This window comes from Columba livia, chromosome 14 (genome assembly GCF_036013475.1).
Source record: "Columba livia isolate bColLiv1 breed racing homer chromosome 14, bColLiv1.pat.W.v2, whole genome shotgun sequence".
Lineage (NCBI taxonomy): Eukaryota > Metazoa > Chordata > Aves > Columbiformes > Columbidae > Columba > Columba livia.
The window spans coordinates 8,049,691-8,068,823 of record NC_088615.1 but is presented as its reverse complement, the minus strand read 5'-3'; the positions used below and the strand labels follow the sequence as shown (position 1 = coordinate 8,068,823).

Genomic DNA, 19,133 nt, shown 5'->3' with positions numbered 1-19,133 from the left:
GTCCTAGAACCTAGTTCAGGGGGTACTTCTGTTTTGTCATCTAACAAGATGTGGTACGTGCTGGTGATTGCAGTTTTGCTGGGTTTTTTGTTTCCTATTTTCATTTCTTTTTTTTTTTCCTTGCATGCTTTTTTCTCTAACTGTGGCTTTTTTGAGTGGAAGACCCACAGGATTAGGATCCTATCATCCCATAAAGTGCAGCTCCCCTGAGTTTCTAGCACACTGACTTATGCTGCCTCTGTGGCCCATTAATTTCTCTGGAGACAAAATTGGAAATTGGACACAGGCAAGATGCTACCTGCTGCTGTCCTTTACGGCAACTGATTGTCTTGCTCTATTGTTGTCTGTTCTATTATTTGTTCTAGACAGACAGTAAAAGGGGCCTTCGCACTAAAACATGTTGGATACTGAGCTACATCTACTTGACATCTAGGTCAGATTAGCACTATGCTTTTCATTATGATTTGGGGTTATAAAAAGTACTAGAGCTGTTTCCAGTAAGAAGCTCCTATTACAACTAGCTAGTGTAACATTTTCAAGCTATTAACCTACATAAGCATTCAAACATCTCCATTTAGAAGCAAACCTGCAGAGGGATCCCACAAAGTAAACTTTACTAGCCCAGGATTTAGTTACTAAAATGCAGAAAACAGAAATTACTGACTGTTTTAAGATAACAAATGAGCAGAGAACTTCATGTGTGTATCTACCTGATTTCTTTGAGCTTTATAAATGTTTCCTACTACTCTTCAGTTCAGTGTGTAAAGTTCAGATAGTAAAATGTGCTTTTGGAAATATATATCTTAATAAAACAGGGCTTTAGTCCTAGCTTGAAGATGTACTTGGTATTCTCTTATTTGGTAGTATAGGGTGTTGGGTATTTTTACATATATTCCAATATCTGTAGTGTAGATACTATATTAAAAGCAGAAAGAACTAACCCAAGAAACAGAGGAAAACGCTCAGATACCAGGATTTAGGCAAGACTAAGGAAGAACACTCTCTCCTACTTGGATCAGAGTACTGTGGTGTTGCACCTGCGTTCAGACCTGAGATGGAGTCCTAAAGTTAAAAACAAACAAACCCACCCAACACAACTGAAAACACATGAAACAAGAAGAATTATATGATCTTTTAATTGCATTTTAACTTCATTGTACACTCTTCAAACAGAAATACCACTTGCAAGACATTCAGTTCCCTTATTTTGTTGCACTGTACATGTTGTGCAAATAAGAGCTGGGGTGGCATACAAAACAAAACGTTGCTCTTGCTTTTCAAATATTTAGTTGAAAGAAGCAGAATTTTAGAATGTAGTTGGGAATTTGCAGCCACAGAAGAGCTTTGCTAAAGACTGATTAAATACAGAACACAGATGCAAAGAGGGGAGGGGAAGCTGGAAAGGAAGAAGGACAAAGTTCCAGTTTGAGGCTGAAGTAACAACAAAAAAACCCCCTGACAACTGTACACAAGTGTCAGCACGCTCAGTACTTACATTCTGAGCATTACCCATGCTACAGATAAGTAATGTACTATAAAAATAACTTAAAAAAAGCTATACAATTGTAGTTATAAATACTATATCTTTAAAACTAGTTAAGTAGTGTAGGCTAAAAAAAATGTTCACAGTTACTCTGAAGAGAGCTGTACATATATATATATATTGCACAGTAGAAAAGTTCATTCAGTATACCATGTGTAAACAATTTTTATCTTCTTTGGCAATTTCAGGACTTAGAAGAATATTTGCTGTGAGCAAAAGCACTTGGGTACAAGGCACATCAAGAGCTTTTAAAGCTGAAAGATAGATCCTTCTGACACTTTCCAGTTGGCACTGTCATTCTCTTTAGAAAAACGTGTACCTATCAGTTCAGAACAACACATTTCTACAAGTGTAACTCAGACATCTGGTGACAAAAACATCAGCTGTTCTTGGATCTTATTCTACAGTAACAGATTTGGCCAAATTTCTTGGAAAGTCCACCTAGAATGAAGAGACAGACTTTCAGTATTTGACAGAGCAATACACACATTCTGCATTTGATAGTTCATTTAGTGTGCTTTTTTCAGACTTCCTAATGAGTTCTGCTTTATTCTAGACACATTAACACACACAAGAGACTACAGATCTGCAGATAATGACTCACTGTTGAATTCATCCTTGCTTCCAAAACTCTCACAAGAAATACATATTTGTTTTGCACAGAGTGATTTTCCAAAGCAGTCATCACTACCAACTGACACACCTCGCCAGCATCAACAACCTAAGCTGGATAAAGCACTTAACTATTTTACATTTAAGTGCAATATCACATTTTAAGATCTAGTTATCCGAAAAAGTCCTATCTTCCCTCAAACCAAGCAAATTATGTTTATTTTTTTTTTAGAAGGATACCAATGAAAGAAGTATAAAGCCGAAGAATCATCACTGAAATGCTGCCTCTACTACCACAGTTGCTGTAGGCCCCACTACCACAGCTCTTTGTTAGATGTGCCATATAACTGGGTGTCTCACTGTACTGGTCGGAGGAAGTTCAAAACCACACTAACTAGAGTGCTAAACATAGAAAGCACTTACGTCGTATCCTCTGAGAACAGCCAGGTGGAACGAAAGCAACTGGAGAGGAATAACACTCAAGACTCCTTGAAGGCAGTCAACTGTATGAGGCAGCTCGATGGTTTTGTAGGCAAATTTTGAGCTTTCTGTGTCTTCTTTGGAACACAAAATGATTGGACGACCCTGAAAATAAAATTTGGCAGTGTTAAGCTGGCTTAGAACTGCTTCAAAATATTGGTCCAGAGTGTGCCTGTAGTATGTTTGAAGACACTTAGGTAGCTAACAAATACAACTGCCAGTCTTGCATAATGACTTTTGTCATTCACTGGTTTGTGAGACTCAAATGTTTTCAGCTTTCTGGAGTTTTAATGTTATTCCATTTGCTTCAAACCAAACAAAAAAAGCCAAACAAACCATCCCCCCCCCCCAGTCAGTTTTCACTTCTGGTGTTAATCTTTAATGGCAACCTACAATGCAGATATAGCATCTTATTTATAACTTAATAATTAGGAAAAATATCACAAATGCATCATTTTTTCTGAGGTACAGTCAGCAGCAATACAACACAAACAATCTCTTTCCCTATGACATTGCATTAGCTCAACAGCTTACCTGTCGAGCAGTGACTTGTTGCAGGGCATTCTGGCACTTGGTGAAACAAGGATCCTTCATTATCACCATGATTACAGGCATTTGTTTATCGATTAGGGCTAGCGGCCCATGTTTCAGCTCACCAGCCAGGATACCTTCAGAATGCATATAGGTGATTTCTTTTATTTTCTAAAACCAACAAAAAGACAAACCACCCAACATGAAGTTACCAGTAAATGGGATGAGAAATTAAAGCCAGAAGAAGCAAAACAGCAAGGCTGCACATCTGACACTTAAATACAGACACACAGTATCAAGATGGTATTTTCAAAGATGAGTTAACTGTGAAAACAGCCAAGCTTGTCTGCTGGGATTTCCAGCAGGCTGCTGGTGGAAGGAGAGCTTGCCCATGCACCTGCATTTAAAGATAAAGAAATGGAGTAATCGACAGGAATTTTAAGAACCAAAGACCCAGCACAAGCTTGGCTAATTCAGTCTACTTTTAACATTTCAAACTTGTGTGAGAGATTGCTATGGGTCCATTCCAACAGAATGTTCATAACGTAATTTATGCATTCCCTGCATCAGCATCTCATTTGAACACCAGTACACTGTTTTTTTCAAATATTTTCAAAAGGGTCAGCATTTTAAATGGTTTGTTTCTTGTCTTTTTTTTAATAGACTCCTTAAAAACTGCATTTATGTGTGAAAGAAACAAGAAACCGGTATTGTATCTAGGTTCACCTTATGTATTTGTTCAATCCAACAGAACTAAATGCTCTTAGTTATAGATAGCAGTTTCACTACAGCAGAATTTAGTTGTAATGAAGTGTTAGAAATAAACTGTGTTGCAGAAGCTACAAAAGCTCATTTGAAATAACATCCAACAATATTAAGAAGTTCCTACCAGAGCTCCTTCCAGACAAGTGGCATAATTATATCCACGACCCATAACCAGCAGTGATCTTTGTTTGTACAGTTCAAGAGCCAAATCATGTATCTTCTCATCCAAGGACAAGACTTCTTTAATCATCTCTATTGCAGAACATAAAAAGCACATATGGAAATCCCCCCTTTTTTAATTGGAAAAAAATAGTTTGCTTGTAGTAAGATGTTCCAATGAGCTATTAGAACAAATATGCTTAACATAATTCAACCATTAACTTTGCACCTTTGCCTGCGGTTTAAGGAGGCTTTTCTCCAGTCTTATTTACAGTAAGAAATTTAAAGCAACTATCGGTTTAACCAGTGCTCATACCAGTGTTCATGTCGTGAACGCCTGTTTTAAAGTCACCTTGAATTAGTTTCCTTTTATCTACCCTGATTTAAAGTGAAATGCTTTAACAATTTCAAATAATCAATTTAGGAGATCAAGTAATACTGCTCATACAAAACTACCTTATTGTAATGAGAAAACTGAACCCATGAAAATTCTGATCTTCCTGCCAAGTTTCTTGGAAGGGTACTTGTAAAATTGTCAAATGGTGCAGAAACTAAAAGTCCACTTTTCTAGTATTGCCCACCTTTCAGGAGGAGGGGGAGAGTGAAACTTAAGAAAGAAACATCCCAAAGCAGTATTTTACATTGCCCATTAAACAACATCCCCTATCCCTCCTCAGTCCCAAAATATCAAAATACCTGGCAGTGACTTTAGTCCACTAATGATTTCTTGTCTCCTTTTCTGCAGGGAAATCCTATCTTCAGACATCATTAGGCCAAACATTACAAGAGAGACGAATTGGCTCGTATAAGCCTGCAGACAAAACAAACCATTCAGCAGCTAGATCTGCAGAGAGTGAGTATGATCTCAGTTTGAAGTGCTACCATTAAAAGTTTAATTGGATTCCACAGGGGTGATGTATGAAAGTCAAACACTGAACAGTAATTACCTTTGTGCTTGCCACACCTATCTCGGGTCCTGCATTGATATGTACCCCGCAGTCCGTCTCCCTGGATATTGAGCTTCCGACTGTGTTTGTGATGCCAACTGTTAGAGCACGACGTTCTTTACAATACCTCAAGGCCATAAGTGTATCCGCAGTTTCACCTGGAAAACATTTACATTTTGCCTTTCAGCTGACAAGAGGATAGTAATGATTCCTGAAAAGCATGAAAATTCTACACAAGTGTGTTCTAAATAACTGCACTCACACAATGCAAAATGCAACTGAAAACAATATTTCAGCACTCACTCGCTATCTATAACTTTGAATCAAGTCGGAAAAATTTTTATTCAAGACAAACCTGGCCCATTAACCATCATCTTCCTTTGAAACATGCAACAAGTAATAAATAATTGGATTTTGTATTTCTCTACAGTTTTCACTCCACTGAAGAGAAGCAGTAAGAGCAGCTCACCTGACTGACTTATAAAAAAGCACACGTCATCTCTGAATACAGGTGTGTTTCTATCCAGGAAGTCACTAGCAAGTTCCACCATCACTGGTAATTCAGTTAATTCTTCCAATACTTGTCGAGTCTGTATTCAAGCAGCACACAATATTTATTAATATTGCCACACATAAAAGTCTTGACATCTTAAGAATGAGTGATAATCTAAACAGATTCTTATTACAAAAGTTGATAATTGCAGCTCACTTAGAGCTTCAAAAAACGAGGTGAAAAAAGTTAATTTCCAGCATAGCAGGTAACACCACTGGAACATTAATAAGGAATGTGGCACCAAGGAAAGCTAAGTAAAAGGGTGAGATGGCTCAATGAAAGGCAAAGTTTAAGATATAGAATAAAAAGCAGATGAAGAGCTGTTGTCTAAAACCCCAGCAACCAGAAGCATTTTAGCTAAGGCTGAACATACAGCTACTGCAGCGTGGTAACTGGTGCCACAGCCAATAATGATCAATCTTCGGCATCTTCTGATTTCTTTCAAATGATCCTTCAGGCCCCCCAGCAGAACTGTGAACAAACAAACAAGCATATCAATGGAGTATGTTGTTTTCTAGTTAATACATGCAAAATTTGCAGGCTTAGTGCAACCTGAATGCCTGTTCTGAGTTACCTGTGCTGCTCTCAAAATTCACCCTGCCCCTCATCGTATTGACAACTGATTCCGGTTGCTCAAAAATTTCCTTTTGCATGAATGCACTGAAGTTACCTGTTGAGAAAAACATTACACGGTAATACTCAGGTACACGGTTTGCAATTTAAAGCCTATTACAGTTACAAAGAGATGACTTTTAAGATGACCTGTGGTAGCATGCTAATTTGACCTTGTTAGCTTAAGCTTAGGAATAGGTGAGAAGAAAGAATGGACTGGTAGTTCTCTTTATTAGGTTGGTTTCATTTCCCAACACTGACAAAGTAACTGAACCCCTTTTAAAATAAACTTCTCTGTTCCACTTCAGTTCTTAGTTTACAAAGTTTGCCAACAACTTCAACAACACGTTAACATTATTTATATTTTCACTCCATGTTGAGATGGAGTATCTAGGACCTTCCCAAGGCTAGAAGTGGGCAGGGTCCCATACTACCTGTCTTCACTTGGTCTTAAAGCTTGGAATTGCCAGCTCACAGTACAAATAATATCAGCTCATTTTCACAACAAATTGGCAGTTTTCTGCCTTATCTACTACAAAAACATTCAGTAATTATTTATATTTAATGATTCCGATTTACAGATGTTTCAACCCACCCTTCATGATTTGCTGCAATTCCATCTGCAAGGTTTGGATGGCCCGGGAAGGATCATCACTAGCTGAACGCTCGAGACGGTGTATTGAAAGCTTCCCATCAGTTACTGCTGCAATGTCATCATCTTCTAAAAAAATTACTCTGTTGGTGTGCTCAATGATAGCACTACAGTAGAAACAGAAGCAAGACAAACCTGACATGTCAGTTGGAGTTGGTAGCAGCACTCCCCAAAGCAATCAACTACACCACATCACACTTCCAGCCCCCCTTTTATCTTCCTTTTGGATATAACTAGATAGAGCCATCGCAAAGGAAATGGCTCCATCTGCTGCTCCTCCTGCACTCTCACAGGAACCACACACAGCATCTCACATCAGCAAGCTCCTGCTGATTGGATCTTGCCTTCCAGGGTCTCTGCTGGACCCCTAAGGTCAGGATCTTGCTTCTGAGAGAGACAAATGTGTACCTGATGTCCAGGTTACTGCTAAGTTTGGAACACCACCACTATTTCCTCCTCTGATAGCTGGATTAAAATGCCCAAACCCAGACTAACCTATATTCTGCCCAAATACTCAGCTGATAGTGTCTATTTGTATGGAACTTACATTCCTACACTGGTTTTATTTTACATAGAGATCTGCAATTGACAGATATTTACAGTTCGAATGCTGATGTCAAACCTCCAGAGTTTTCAAGTACCTGAGCCTGTAGGTTTTATTAAATTACCTGGATTGGAAGCTGTCCTATCAGAAGACAATTGTACAGCAGCAAGACAGAATAAGATTTCCAGAGCTATCTTACTTCTAAGTAAAAACAATATTTTGAGAAGCATTTAAGTACTCTCACTACCTTGCATCCGAAGCAAAGAAAAATTCTACTGCCTTATCCCCAACAGCATGAAGACAGGTAGAGCTGTCCAGTCGTTTCACTCGGGAATTGCATATGTTCTTCACATTCTCAATGTTGCCTATTAAAGAAATGAGACACTTTAAAAGCAAAAGCAGGTCTGTTCCAGTTAGAGGTTATAGACTATACAGGTTCAAGGTATCACGATTATGCAAGTATTTTGGGGAATGGGAATTTTACAAGAACTATGTAGTATAAAAATAAAATATCCTTAACTAAGAAGTTATTTGGGGCACCAGCTAGTAGCTTGATAGTACAAAGACCAATTAACCTAATTTCTAATCGTAAAGTAAAAATAATTTTAGCTCTTAAAAATAACGTAATAGGATTTCTCAACTTACATGTTCCATATAAAACAGGAATCTGTTCAGTGGAGAGCTTGTACTTGCTTCTAACCCCAATGAGCAATGGACTTCCTCTCCTACAAAGAGAAAACACACAAGTTTATAAAGAGAAAGTTGCATACAAAGAAGTCAAAGGACATATGTGAAGTTGAAAGGCAATATCCCATCTAGGTTCCCAAATAGTAAGATCCTTCTCAACCCTGATCCTAAAGCCATTAAATGGCAGGAGCTAGATAAACTTTGTTTGTTTCTGTAAGATTCACAAAATATTATTATATGAATGAGCATCATATGCCTTGATGATTCTTTCCCCATGAACTACATCCAGGTAGAGGAAAATGTATATGAAGTAGTTGTTTTCCTTCCACTAATTTCAAAACAGCTTAATACAGGCATCACTTTGAATACCGTTTTTAAACACAGCTTACCCTGCCTCTAAAGTGAGCCAGCAATAAGCTCTATCACTCTTCACTACTGAAACACTGTTCCACCTTTTAGCCTTTTAAACTCAGAAATGTCAACTGCATCTCTGAAACTGTAGAATACCAAGATAATTTTGTAATTATATGTATCATGTGCCATATTGAAGAGCTTCATAAAAAAAAAAAAAACAAAAAACCACACCACCAGACTCACAGGAATAAAAGAGTAATTTACCCTCCAACACCTTAGATTACAAATTTAGCTTCTCTTAATCCCTTCGCTCCTAAAAATCCAAACCTGAGCCACATATAGAATAGTTCACTTCAGAAGATGTTCTCCAGTTAGAGAGGTACAGTTGGCTTTTTCACAGTTTTAATATAGCCCTATTTTAGGCCCCAAAAGCAATGGGCTTTTTGATTGTAGTATAAAACAGTCTTTATTCCCAAAGCTACTTCACTTGCTACTTTAATATCTTTACATTTCCTGAAAGTTGTTTTCCAAGTCATAAATAAAAGCAGAACTTACACAGAAAACCCTCATAAATGCTATGACAGCTATAGAACACTATTTGTATAAGCTATTAGTATGATGGCTTTTTAATGAACCTGAACATACTTCTGTGTCTTTATTCAATGTGAAGTAAAATTGAACCCTTTCCCTCCCATTTTACATACAGAAAAACTATTAGCACACTCTTAATACAGCTTTAGAAACAGAAGATACACTGAGCTTCTTTTATTGACACACTGTAACAGGAAAAAGGACAGACTGTGGGAATAAGTTTGTCAGTGGTACTTTCTTCTGAGTGTGTCATTTGGATAATCTCCAACCAGAAGTGTATTTGCACAACACAAGAAAACATCATCCGATTACTTTTCACTACTGTCTTTGCATCCTCAAAAAGTGAGTAGTCACAGCTAATTATTAAAAAAAAAAAACAAGTAAAAGATTACAGAGAATCAACAGAAGCCTCTGGAAATTCTGTGACTTGCAGTCAGCACATCTCAAATTAAGTTATATTTAATAGTCAGTTGAAGAAACGCTCAGCAGAGTTTTGCTGCACTTCACAGGGATTCCGCTAGTGCATCTACCTACCTTTTGAGTTCTGGTTAAGTAAGCACTTTAAACATCAGTATTTGGGTCTTTAAGAGATGCTATTACTATTTTTAATGTAAAAAAAGGGCATGAATTATGTATAAAACGGACTTTTACTAACCTGGTAGCAACAGCTTCACCTGGGTAATGGATGCTCTTGAAAACCAATGCAAAAGCACCTTCCTGGATACCATGCAAACAGAAGAGAGGAAGAAAATGCCTAAACAACTTATCTCAATTAGTTGCATCTCATTAAACTGGGGCCCCTCTTCCTGAGGAGGCTGTGAAGGAAAGCTCTTTACTGCTATCAGGAATCTCTCCCTGGAGGGCAGACCTTTAAAGGAATTGGTCAGAGCAGAACAAGCCAACATACACTTAACAGTGCAAGGGCTGAAGGATGAGGAGTGTCTCTCTTTACAAATAAAACCAATACCTTCTAATGTGTGGTTACAAAAATCTCTGAGATGTTATGGGTAATCAACATGAAAACTGTTAGGTGTTTACTTTTAGAAAGACTTTTAATAAGAATGTGCATGTAGCTGCATTTCATTGTGCATTTTTAGCTAAAATGTCAAAGCTAGTACTTCTAGTTTAAGCAGCAAATTCCCAATAATGTATTAGAAAGAAAGAAAAACAGAAAATCCACAACACCAGAACAAAAACAGGAACACACAACCAAGTACTCTATAGTATTAACGCAGTTCGCAAATTTGAGGAGTATTCCAAAAGAAGGAGCAAAAGCCCCCACCAACTTTGCAAAGAGAAAAGAGATGGTCACGTTCTCTCCTCTCACAGGACTCCAGGCTGAGGCTGCTCTGATCTGTCACCTGAAGTCACCCTTCCCCACAACTGGGTGCCAGCACCACTATTCCCTCTTGACCCACACAGGCCTCTATTGCGTGTGCATTCCAGCCCTGCTCTAAGGGAATCCCACAGAGCTGCTTTACAGGAGCAAGGGGAGGTGAGAAGAGTATAAGAAACTGCAGGAAGGGGAGGGAAAACATCTGCCCGGAGCCTGGGGAAGGAAACAAAGTGAGCTTTCTCCACATTTGCAATGCAGCTATCGAAGTTTTTAAGCGTTGGTATACTAAGTAACAGTAGATTCCCACTTGACAGTTTGGAAACCAGCTACACCATGAATCAGTACAGCTTGTTGATCTGTTTCCAAATATGGGAGCCAAGGCACATTATTAGACAAACTTGAATCACAGCAGTGTTCTAACATGATCAGAATAGCCTTTAAGAACACACTGCCATTTATAAGAGATTTCAACTCCCAGAGGCTCCCACAACTTTAATTAAGCTGCTTTATTAAAAAAATGTGATAACTTCATTTAAACAAACAAACAAAACCTAAACCACCAAACAATAAACATTGCAATTTAAAAGTTTATCATTGAAAAGCCTTGGAAGTTTCCAAAATTTTAATTTCTTGGTCTACTAAGCACTGTTTAGAGGCCAAAAGCATCATTCACAGCACCTTCTCAGGACTCCCACAGTATCTGAATGCAGTATACTAAGGAACTACACAAATAGCTTATACTGTAGTAGAGGAAAAAAGGAGCTTCCCACTTACCAACTGTTGAATAACTCTTTCTACCAAGGCTGAAAAACTGGTGTCCTCACTCTCTCTGTTGTCATACATGTATTTGATCAATTTGGGGATTGTTTCTGTATCTGTTTCAGATTCAAATTCATAGCCTTTGCTCTCCTGAAATACCATACAGAAGAGTAAGAAGGCAAGAAATACTGAAGAGCTTTCCAGCTGCCTCCCAGCAGAACTGCACAGGAAGACAGACTGCCTGGAACACAATGCTGGACTAGTGGATACATATCACTACCGACAAAATATAAAGACTTATCCTGTCACAGCTACTCTTTCCAAAATATTGTAATAAGACATGTAGTGAGACTTGCGTAGCATCTGTCAAGCAACAAGAGACAGGAGGGATTCCACTCCACATGCCCTCTCCAAGAAGCTGAGTGCAAATTGCTCTCTACTCATAAGTACTTTGCATTTAGAATATATTGCACTTCATCAGCTCCTGTGTGTTATTATTAGGCAGACTTCTTCATGCTACTACTTTATAGATGATACCAAGACACTTGAATTCAGATTCCAACAAAGTCATGAAAGATCTGACAGTAGTTGGTGGGGCATTAACATTCTAGTTTTAGAATCAAGTTGCCATAGACTCACCAGAAACTTTCTCAGGTCCTTATAATTTGTGATGATTCCATTATGGATAACAACAAATTCTAAAATTAAAAAAAAAAATATATACACACACATCAGTAACAGAGAATTAAGATATTTAACTCAGAACACAAAATTAGAGGGAAAAAAGCTTAGAAGTACACTAGAAACTATCTGCTATAGCTTTCAGACCTACAGTTTATCATAACATGGACAACAGAAAGAAGATTACAAATTCTGAAGGCATATGGAGATTGTTCCAAATCATCAAGACAGTTTTAACTGACACCCAGTAGAACATCACCAAGTCATCTCAAGTGAAAAACCATATGAAATCTCCCTTTTCCAGCCCAGATAATATTGATGCACTTACATTTTCAGTCTTACCTTTTAAAACAAGAATGTTGGCCTTTGACTAACTTGCATCACTTTTCAGAAACCAGACCTCATTAATCTTTTACAGTTTTACTTTAGCCTCACAAGAGGCTATTTTATTGTTAGAGTGTCTAACCCAGATAGAATAGCAACAGCTTAGCCCTAGTATAAAAAAACAGATATCACGACGCTCATAAGAAGAGACTGCGTATGTACTATGTGGGTTCAACCATTTCAGATTCATCCAGTTCCAGAGATTACATACCATTCCTTTTATCTGATCTCTGAGGATGACTGTTTATTGCACTTGGTACTCCATGGGTCGCCCAGCGGGTATGAGCAATTCCAAAATGTGTTTCAAAATCTGCTTTTGAATCCAGGTCATCTTGTTCTATACACAAGAAACTCAGTTTACTGACTATTTAAAGTTGAATCGCACACACACATAACTAGTAAAACACAAAGAGAATTCTTACAGTTATCTTCTGGCTTTCTTTTAAACCATTTGCTTTCTTTACATTACACTTCAGATAGTTCAAGCTACTGTGGTTAAAACTTTGTTTGCCAAGACTTAAGCATTTTCAGCCAATACCAACAGCTAATGGAGCACATCACTACAAATCATAATGTAAACGTACTAAAACACAACTTCAGTTCTTCACAGATGGAAGCACTGCATAAAGCAGATTGTGAAGACAGCCAGCTGCTTAAATGGTTGTAAATTCTGTCAGAGTCCATGTTTTGACATTTCAGCTACCAAGCACAAAAATCTTTCCAGTAAAGCACAAAGGGAGCCCAGGTCTTGAACAATGGAGCAATCAAAAGAGGGAGGAGCAAGCTGATAACTTCACAGCACTACACCTAAAGATCAGCTTGCTTTTCAAGTGCAGGTTTGGGGGGCACAAATAATTTAACTGCCATTGCATTATACCATACAGTTACTTCCAGTACAAAATCATAACTGTAATTTCATGGTCTGACTTTCTGCTGAGATGCAGATGATATCAGACTTGTAGACCAAAGTAAAGGGGTAATTTTAAAGGCACTTACTGTACAACTCTTCTTCCAGGGCCTTTACTTTTCCTCGTTTCTTAACCAGTTTGATGAACCTTTCTTTATCTTCATTATTATTTCCATCAATTGCCACTCCTACAATGTAGGACAGTCACAAGTGTTATTTAAAGCACAAAATTCACTGGATTGAAAAAGGCTGAGAAAATCCATACAGACAAACACACACTAGTGAAACAATTATTTTAAAATTATCCTTCAAAGGGATGGGCTTGAAGCCTGTCCCTATGTCTGTGTATGCTCAAATCAAACCAGATAAAGTCTATATCCACTGCATAGATGAAAATACGCATGAGCCATCTCAAATTTTGCTCAAGGATAGACTGATATGTTTTGCCCAATGAAATCAGCCAACTCAAATTTAAAGACAAGGTTAATCTTCCTCATCCTTTCACTGGGACTCCCATGCACAAAAAAGGCTGAGGCACAAACTACATGACCCTGTATGGAGGTCGCCTTCCCCATGCCCTGTTTGCTTTGCTTAGGTGAACTAAGCTTCAACCACCATCTGATTAAAGAGCTAAACAGTCAAGTCCTGATGGAAGAAACTCCAAGAATCAAGGTAATTAGTTCTGATATTTTAATCTGCAGGATAAAAAAAAAAAAAATCCAACAGGCAGAAGTTGAAAGTATCCAGAAAGTCACATAAGCAGCTATTGGTCGCTAAAATGAATTTATTGCGTTAACGTACGTACCTGCAGAGTCGTATCCTCTGTATTCCAGCCTCTGTAATCCTTTTATCAGGGTTTCAAATATTTCCTTTCGAGTCCGAGGCACTCTGTAGTTTAGATAAGCAAAAATTCCTGTTCAAAGAGAAAAGAGGAAGGGGGTGAAAGAGAGGCAAAGATTTTTTTTTTTGTTTGAGTTTGCATCCCTTCAAACTCATTTTAAAGGGTCTTAAAAACCAGTATCACAGCGAGGTCCTAGGGGGATCCAACCTCCTCTTTAGTACAATTCTTCCTACTGGATTTTTAAATGGAAAGAATTCAAATACAGTAAAGGAATCAGGACCCTTATTTTCACCACGCAACACAGATGCTTTCCTGGCCAGTTTCACTCCCCTCATGTTACCTACCAAGAGTTAAACAGTTGAGAGAGCCTAAAAAAAAAATAAAATCTACTTTTCATGAAAACCGCAGATGAAAACGGGAACATTGTGATCTATTTCATATCCAGATCTAAACCCAGACATTCAAAGAAGGAATATATTCACCAGTACTAACACAAGGAGACTTTTGTAATCGAAGTCATGGCCTTAAATACCCACGGGTAGGTACGACGCACGGCATCTATTTCTGAAAGGCTCCAGCTTAATCCTGTATACAATAGTCACTTCAGCAGCAAGAAAATAGAGAAGAAAAACAAAGAAAGGGTAGAAGTCAAAAGGATAGGACAACAAAGGAAAGAAAGAGAAAACACAAAACCAGGATCACCCAAAAACCATGCGTTCCCCCTTTGTGCCGCCTGCCAAACCCGGCTGGTGACACCAGATTCCTCTGCTCGCCCATCAGGTCAGCGCTGGCACAGCCGCCGGGGCAGGGACATGAACTCCCTCCTTGTCTGCTGGGCAAACAGAGCCTGCAAGAGTCTGCAGCCCTGACCCCTCTGCTCCTCAACAGACCAGTCATCAACCAAGATCAACCAAGACACGGCTTTTTTAGCTTTGGGGATGGTTTCCCCCCACCCCAGTTTGGTTGCTTTTTTTTTGAAGGCTATACTACACAAGTGTTTTTTTCATTAGAAAGAGTTTGGGTGTGCTGTTTTATCTTTAGAAAAGGTGTAATAAAAAGGTCACCTGCAAAGGAAAACACAACCATTCCTTTGCCTACTGCTCTTGATAGGATTTCTGCATTTATAAGGATAGAATAGGCCTTTTTATTAAGTCTCATCATCTGTACCCCAATCAAACAGAAGCATCTAATTTCACTGTTTCAAGAGTTTCTCCAAGCAACAAGTCAGGACTGGAGACTTCAGTGAGCAAAAACCAGACTTAAGAGTTCAACAGATAGGCAGTTCAGACAAGCAAGTGTTTTAAATAAAGCCTTTGTTTGAAATTTAACACCCTCTTCCCCTTCAATTAAGGCTTTTGAACTGTAAATGGCTGTTGTGAAGAAGCTGTTTAATGATACACCAGTAAATCTCCCTTATAAATATTGCGGCGAATCCAGTTACTCCACCGGTCTTAAGTCATTAATACTGTTGATTCAACAGTGAGACTAAAGAGACTATTACACTGTTCTCTGAATTTATCTTGGAAGGATTAAAGGGTGGAAAGCACTTTTCTGCTACACAAGTGAGATTTATGAGGAGCCCAGTCTAATTATTTCTAGAGTGTCCAACATTAATGGAGATATTAAGACAATAGTTGCACTTAAGGAAGTATTTGGGAATTTGAACAGCTAAATACTGTTTTTCATGGACACTTTGAAAAATAATGCCTCAGGTTATATACAGTCACCTTAGGCTGAGAGCTTCTTGATCATTTTTCCAGACAGATATTTACCGTTCTCTGGCACTAACCACGAACCTCAAGAGCAGCATTCTTCAATTTCTTCAATATAAATTTCTCAACATCATTCCAAAACATTGCTACACACCTCATTTCACATCCAGCTCTACTTTTTAGGCCAGATTTCACAATGTATTTAAGATGCATCAGCCTTGTATGTTCCATGTGGCATCTTTTACTACACAGAGCTCCAGGAAAAACCTTCCTTCGGGACCATCCTTACAATGCTACCAGTGTGCTGCAATTGTTAAAAAGATCCTTGTTTCCAGGGAACTTGAGCTGTGCTTCCACACACGTAAATCAGGAGATGCAGAAGTCACCAGAGGCCATTTACAATGAAGGCAATAGCTGCAGCCTCACTTCTGAAGGAATATATTATAAACTCTTTCAGTTAAAGGAAATAAATCTCACTCTCAGCACCACTTCTTTAGTAATCTTCTGTTTCATGATTTATCCACTTGCATATTTTCTTCACTACTCGGTCATCATTTTGGCTGGATTTAAAGCACATTGCTCAACCCCTGTAGAAACAAGTTTTGATAAAGACTTCTTGTAGCTTAATTCCCTCTGGAAGCAACCCAATATGACTGAACCTTCGTTGAATCATACTTACGATAAGAGAGTTTTGTGATGCTCAAAGTTACTTTATAATGTCCTCCCCAAGCTATTAGATGCCAGTTCCAGAGCTTCCATCTCTCTTCCCCAAGGAAGACTCAAATGGTCTCTAAGCTAATGCAATGCTGAAGTTATATGTATCAAGTAAGGTAAAGTTTATCTGTCAGCACAACATCAGCAACTAAATACTTTCCTAAGTCATACATACAAACATCGAATCCAATGAAAGCATTAAAGAAGTGTTTTACTACGGCATTGCTCTCTTGACCTTAATGCTAAATCTAGTTTATAATTTTCCATAATTACAGAGTTTGCATAGAGCTAGATCAGTCATGTATGGCTTACCTTTAGAATCACACACTCAGAAGGTTGTTAAATCACTGCTAAAGCCAACTTTAATCAGGTGCAGACACTGACAGCAAGGCTCTCCTTTTACATGCACATCAAGACTTTAGAGTTTCCCCTTCCCCTTCTAAGACTGCAAGCAGAGTGCCAAGAAAAGTTAATTGAGTACTTTTTGTGGGAAAAATCCACAAGAACTCTTGCAATTGCAAAACTTCCCCAAAATCAAGAAGGGGGCAGCCTATACTTGGAGTTTGAACAGAATTAATTATGTTTTTTAAATAAAAGGAAGCCTCTGTTGGGGTAAGCACACTGTTGATCACAGAAACTTAGCTTGGAGACAGTCCTGGTCTCAACCTCATATCCTGACAAAATTAATTTTGATTTAAAAATCATCAGTTTAAGACCACCTTATCCCAGTTTTAAACCTGCACACTTTTGCTATAGTATCTTCTTACATGTGTGTTAACATCTCAAGTCTGTTTCCTAAATGGCAAGTTTATGGCAGTATTTAATGACCTATGTATTTTCAAAACAGAAAACAATGGGTTTAAATCTTCATGTGCTACCTAAAGCCAGGGAAAACATAACAGGACATAATTTCAACACTTAAACCTGGGAAGATATGCAAAAATAAAAACAAACAAAAAAGTAACTTAGAAACTGTTGGTTGTAACCTCAAGAACTCCTGCACTTCCTAGAGCAGATCAGCATAGCAAGGAATACGTGGGACATCTTTCATGATAACAAATGTCACATAAAAGGTTTCCAAATGTTGATGGGAAGAACACTAGCACTGCTCTCCCTGCACTTCATGATCTGCTGCTCTCTTTGCCATTTCCTAATGAGTCAGTTGCTCCACCCCAATACCGGTTTACCAAACTCATTTAACAGTTAACACTCTCATTTCCCAATCAATATACAGCCCAGATAAGCCAGATTTCTGATACTCCCATTACATGTCTCACTGCTTAGCGCTTGCCGCCAATGCCTTTGGTTTGCTTAGGCACTGAGCCAAGTCTCGCACCTGAAGGGGTTTTGTTTAGAAGACACGGAGTTTGTCACGTAGAAGCTCAAACGGTATCACCTCACGCTTCCATTCAAGTGAAAGAGGCTTCCTGGACTCCTTGCTCTTTCTGAGGATGTGGAGGCAGGGAAGATACCTCCTTCAGAAAGTCCATTTTTGGGAACAGCAACTCAACTCACTTTCAGTCTGCATCTCACAAAAGAGGTTTTGTTCACGACAGCTAAGCAGTACAAGCACAAATTTTTCTACTTCCAACAAAAGTATCCCTCCAGAGCTGAGCGGAGCCACCGGTGAAGGGACAGGTAAAGTTTCACTAAATTTTTCTCCATAATTAAAGTACATTGCAATAGCAGCTTCTGAACCCATGCTTTTATTTCAATCTGATCCAAAGCAATTGTATACACAATGTGGGTATTATCTTCACCATCGCATCTTTATTAGATAAAGGAAGGTGAATAAGAATTAAGCTCCTCCACAACCTTTGTTTGAAAACCACAAACTTCCCATCGCCACAGCTGGGAAATGAGTCACAACTAATCCCTTGTCCTGGATTAGGAAAGAGAGAGCCAAGGGCATCGAGAAGCATGTCTATCAGCCCAAGCAGTGATGCACTGAGGCATCTGGACCCGGAGCAAAGGTTAACAGTGCAGCCCAGATACCCCCGGGCAGGGAACGGGAGGTTTTCCCGTCACCAGACCGAGTGACACGGCAGACACAGAGAGACGAGGCTTCGGGAACCGAAAGGCCCTCACCTTCCCTCAGTAGGAGAAGGCAGACGGAGGAGCTTCACCTTTACCTGCCAGCACCGCAAGAGCCGGTCTTCCCCCTTCCCACCCCCACAAAACAGGGTCCCGAAAACCCGCTGTGGGTGCAACAACGTCGAGTTTCCGCAGCCCCGGGACCCGCAGTCACCGCAGAGCAGCCCGACACCTCCGAGCAGCCCTCGTCCCGCACCCCGGCAGAGGGGCGGCCGGACGCAGGCGCAGCCGCTTTGTCCGGGCACCCCGCTCCTACCAGCGAACCCCGCCACGGCCGGCGATGAACCCAGCTCCGTCCCGGCCGGAGGGAGAAGGGCTGCGGCGGGGCCGAGCTGCCCATGGCCCCTGACGGGCGGCGGGGACGCGCTGCCCACGGCCCCGTCACTCACCGCACATGGTCGCGCCACACGGTCCGTCCCGCTGACAGGAAGCGCTACTCTCGCCCGACAGCCTCACTCAGCCACCGCCGCCTCCTCGGCTCTTATAGCGCGGCCGGCTCGGCCCCTGTCTCTCTGCTCATTGGCCGGGGAGCGGCTGCACGGCGGGGGCTGAGCCCGGCACGGAGGCGGCCCGGGGGCGGGGGGCAGCGGCGGTGCGCGCCCAGCTCCCGGCCCAGCGCTGCCCCGGCGGCCGCGCACGCTTACCCAGCTCAACCCTTCCGGGGGCCGCCGAGGG

At 39.9% G+C, this 19,133-nt stretch overlaps 1 protein-coding gene across 1 annotated transcript; it reads right to left on the bottom strand.

Annotated features, from left to right (window-relative positions):
* Positions 1–1,119: 1,119 nt before the first annotated feature.
* GFPT2 (glutamine-fructose-6-phosphate transaminase 2) lies at positions 1,120–18,991 on the bottom strand. Its single transcript, XM_065029884.1, has 19 exons — positions 18,848–18,991; positions 13,903–14,010; positions 13,187–13,285; positions 12,402–12,527; positions 11,765–11,823; positions 11,141–11,275; positions 9,686–9,747; positions 8,044–8,123; positions 7,646–7,763; positions 6,798–6,961; positions 6,165–6,260; positions 5,964–6,061; positions 5,507–5,627; positions 5,038–5,195; positions 4,787–4,901; positions 4,056–4,183; positions 3,170–3,337; positions 2,579–2,740; positions 1,120–1,984 (listed from the first exon to the last, which is right to left on the bottom strand). Exons 1-19 carry the CDS (start codon positions 18,852–18,854, stop codon positions 1,940–1,942), a joined length of 2,049 nt encoding a protein of 682 aa, XP_064885956.1. The 5' UTR covers positions 18,855–18,991; the 3' UTR covers positions 1,120–1,939.
* Between the last annotated feature and the right edge of the window lie 142 nt (positions 18,992–19,133).